The sequence below is a fragment of the Syzygium oleosum genome, unplaced genomic scaffold, assembly GCF_021117445.2.
Source record: "Syzygium oleosum isolate NSW1041296 unplaced genomic scaffold, Sole_v2.1 Sole_v2.15, whole genome shotgun sequence".
NCBI lineage: Eukaryota > Viridiplantae > Streptophyta > Magnoliopsida > Myrtales > Myrtaceae > Syzygium > Syzygium oleosum.
Genome location: NW_026607499.1, coordinates 6,538,751 through 6,542,556, shown reverse-complemented (window position 1 = coordinate 6,542,556; position 3,806 = coordinate 6,538,751). Strand labels below are relative to the sequence as shown.

At 48.7% G+C, this 3,806-nt stretch overlaps 1 protein-coding gene across 1 annotated transcript; it reads right to left on the bottom strand.

Annotated features, from left to right (window-relative positions):
- Positions 1–1,067: 1,067 nt before the first annotated feature.
- LOC115675655 (protein ROH1) lies at positions 1,068–3,110 on the bottom strand. Its single transcript, XM_030598405.2, has 2 exons — positions 2,149–3,110; positions 1,068–1,938 (listed from the first exon to the last, which is right to left on the bottom strand). The coding sequence occupies exons 1-2, from the start codon at positions 2,863–2,865 to the stop codon at positions 1,420–1,422; spliced, it is 1,236 nt and encodes a 411-aa protein (XP_030454265.2). The 5' UTR covers positions 2,866–3,110; the 3' UTR covers positions 1,068–1,419.
- Between the last annotated feature and the right edge of the window lie 696 nt (positions 3,111–3,806).

Below are 3,806 nucleotides of genomic sequence, written 5' to 3'. Positions count from 1 at the left end.
TTTTTGTGAATTTTTTTATTACAGCATCCTGGATTCCCTTGTTGGATGGGAGAGGTCTTGCAGAGTGATTCATAAGTAAACATCTACTTCCAAACGATCATTATCTCGTGTGGTTACCAAGTATTCTATTTGGGGATTTAGTCCACATGAACGGGTTAAATCGTTACACACAACAAATCAAAGTGCGACTCCCGTCGATAGATGTGTAAATCTTGGACAGTTAGTCCCATTACAGCCTAATGAGGATAGGGCCTCATTGTCTGGGACAAGAGGGCTCGAATAGGACGATGCTCCTGCTCGACTTCTAAGATGGATGTATTTATGAACACGCGTCAAAGATTGTAAAAAATTATTGGGCCATGCAGGCCAACACTGATGAAGATGTTTGCTTTTTAAGCAGTGGAATTTGTGATATCCCAAAAACCTATGGATGGAAGTAGCCTATTGATTTATTTATTTATTTTTTGGTCGAAAGTAGCCTACTGATTCATTTATAGGTAAATGCACTCCTCCACTGGCTACCACCTTCTGTGGCTACACTAAGAAGCTTCCACACCAAAAGATTGGAATGGTTAAAAAGCCTCTTATCCATCCTCATTTGATCACAGCAGGAAAGTAGGCCGAAAAGAAAAAATGCTCGCATTGATTTTAGGGATAATTTAGTCATTTTTTAGACTTGACACGTGTGAAAAGGGTTAGGTTATTATATTTAATGGCCGATTCACTTCGAAAAGAGGCATAATTTCACTCTTTAGAGATGTCCTAATAGGTATTCTAGAGAAGTAAGAAAAAGCCAAAGAGTTTTGGGAAAAAAGGAGCAGTAATGGGTCTTGAATCTTGCTTGATAAGGAAGACCTAATAGCGATTGATTTTTGTCAGAAGCAAAGTGTTGCTCCCTCTTTTTGAGACAGCAGAGCAACACCACAAAGCAACCTGTCCCAAGACTCCAACACCATTGCAAAACGCAACCCCAAGCTCAAAATCTCAAACCAATCAAACTCTTCCCCTGAGCAACAGAAATCAAACAGCAATCTGACAACCCAGAAGAGAAACCATCGTCAATGAAGTGGGGGAAAAATTTAATCACATGTCTATGGACACCATAGGCACTGGTCATAATCAGAATATGTACATTTTGTATTTCACGATGACAAACTTCTACACACCAAAGAGATGATCCTCAACACAAGAAAACGCATAGAAAATGAACACTTTCAGACTTGCTTGCACCGCATCTTACAGCTTTTGAAAGGTGAAACCATATGTCCTCTAACCTCCTAAAAATGGCCTAAAAATTTATCCTCCCTCAGCTCAACAACACCATGCCACTTGCAACAAAACTGCACCTAATTACCACCAATTAATTTGGGTTTAATCCCCTAAAGAAGTTAATGAAAACCTTGGCCACAAGACAACCTTTTACATGGTGGGAGCAGACAATTTACCAGCCTGGACCAACACATCAAGCACCTCGCTCCTGCTCCTCACAATCCTGTGGAACACCTCCCTGATCTGCATCTGCAGCGGCACCAGCCCCTCCTCCATCCTCCGGCATGTCTCCGCCAGCTCCGCCGCCCTCGCCGCCGCCTCCTCGGTCCGCTCCCCTTCAGATGGGAACTGGAATGAGTCCGCGAACTCGGCCAGCGCCTGCCCCAGCCGCTCCATCCGCTGCACCTCCTCCATCAGCCCTGCCGTCCCCCGCTTCTCCTTCCTCTTCCACTCCTCCCCGATCTTCTCCTGCAGTGCGGTCATCGACTGCGCCCACGCGAACTGCTTCGGCACCTGCAGGTGCATCGCCAACCCACTCCTCTCCTGGCACGGGATTGCCGCCACCAGTGCCGACATCACAAACACTGTGATTGCGCCCATGATGTACACCGGCAGGGCGAGCCCGGATGCCTCTGCACCTCGCGGCACCACCAGGTTCGCTGACATGGCCTGAATTCGACGATTCGGTAATCAACCATTAGCCAAAGAAGTCGCACCGATCGGAACTTCAGACAAACTAATAGGAAAATTTGACTCTGAAAATCACATTTGACTTGTGGAATAACCAATCTATAGCTTGATAAACGAGTTAATGTGTATCGGTTTCGGATTAAACCATCTCAAGAGTATTCAATTTTTCTTTCAGTGTCAACAACGTACTTGAATTTGCTTCGATGCGGACCAATTCTTCGACACGCCCCAGGAGAGCGTCCGGAACTGCGCAGCTGCCGATCGATCCTTATTCGTGCCGGCGCTGCCGCCTCTCCGCCCGAAAGACCAAGTCCTCTCCGTTGACCTATGGCTGCTGCTCTCCTTATCCTCGGCGGCCAGCACGGCCATCATCGATCCGAGCGCCTTCTTCGCCCGCCGGGCCTGGCCCTCTCCAATCGGCTGCTGCTCGAGGGCGGCGACCGCGATCTCCGAGAGCTTCTGACAGTGCCTGACGGCATCGACACCGTTCATGACCGCGTTGCACACATCAAGGGCCTTGACGGCGCGGTCGAGGAGCTCGGGGAGGAGGCGGTCGAGGGGGGGCTTGGTGATGACGGAAGGGTCGCGCTCGCGGCCCATGATGAGGAAGGCCTTGAACTCCGCCTCGCAGCAGAGGAAGACGTCAAGGAGCTTCCGGAGCCAGGCGACGGAGAGGAAGGTGACGTCGGCGGAGGCGGAGGCAGAGGAGTCGCCATCACCGCCGTCGGGGGGAGGAGGAGGAGGAGGAGGGGAGGGGAGGAGCTCGGAGAAGCGGTCGGCGATGTTGCGCTGGAAGAGGTCGAGGTCCTCGAGCTCCTGCTCGTGGTGGCCGTCCATGGAGACGACCTGGCTGCGGCGGATGCTGATGCGGCCCAGGAAGGAGCCCTGGTACTCCGTGGCAGGCATGGCGTCTCCTTGCTCTTTGTTCTTCTTTCTTTTCTTTTCCAGGTATTCGGAAACGATGATGACGATGATGACGATGATGACGAGGGAAGAAGAATACGAAAGAGAAAAGGGGAGCGATTGACGAGAGAGATGGACTAAAATGAGGGTTAAAGAAGGGCGGTTGGGGCAGTTATGCGAGGGAGAGAAAGATGGGTGGTGTTCAAGGCTTTGAGGAGGAGGAGCTAAGGACGAGACCGTTTCTTTCTTCTTTTTGCTTTTGTTTTCTTTCCTTTCTTTGTACTTAAGTAGAGAAGAGATTCTTTATTCCCCAATCTGCCCTTCACGTGCACCGAAATTATTGGAGGACCCTTTGTTAGGGTTGTATGTATTATTGTGGGTTGGGGTGGTGGTGTTTGGGGGACGTTTTGGGAGTGTGGCCTAGCAATCACATGAACATCATCATGTGAAAAGGGAATGTTGGCCCTAGGTTCAGTCCAATGCATGTGACATATGGTGGGAATAAAGGGGGGAGAATGTTGTCTTGGAAAAGAGAATTAGGAGAGATTTGCGTTTGCAATCATTGAAGAGAGATGGCAAATGTGGTGGCTTCTTTTGTAGGTCGCGAAATGGTTACCGGGTGAGTTTTGCGCGGTGTCCTTCTCGCGGTTTGGGCGTGTTGATTGTCAGTTGTCCAAGGATTTGCATTTTGGCCGAATGGATTAAAGGTCAAAACACTTATAGAGCACTTGTGTCGTGCGGGAGTCTTGTTCAACGAGTTTTGAAAATGAGAACGCCTTATTTTGATGTTTGGCACTTATGACTATTGACTTTGGTCTTAAAGGCTATCATGGACACTCTCTTGATGGAAGAGGCCGAGTAACATTGGAAAAGTAAATGAGATGCATCCATTTTCTGTGAGTAGAGTATATTATAATTAAAAAAATTTAGTGGATTGTACGTGC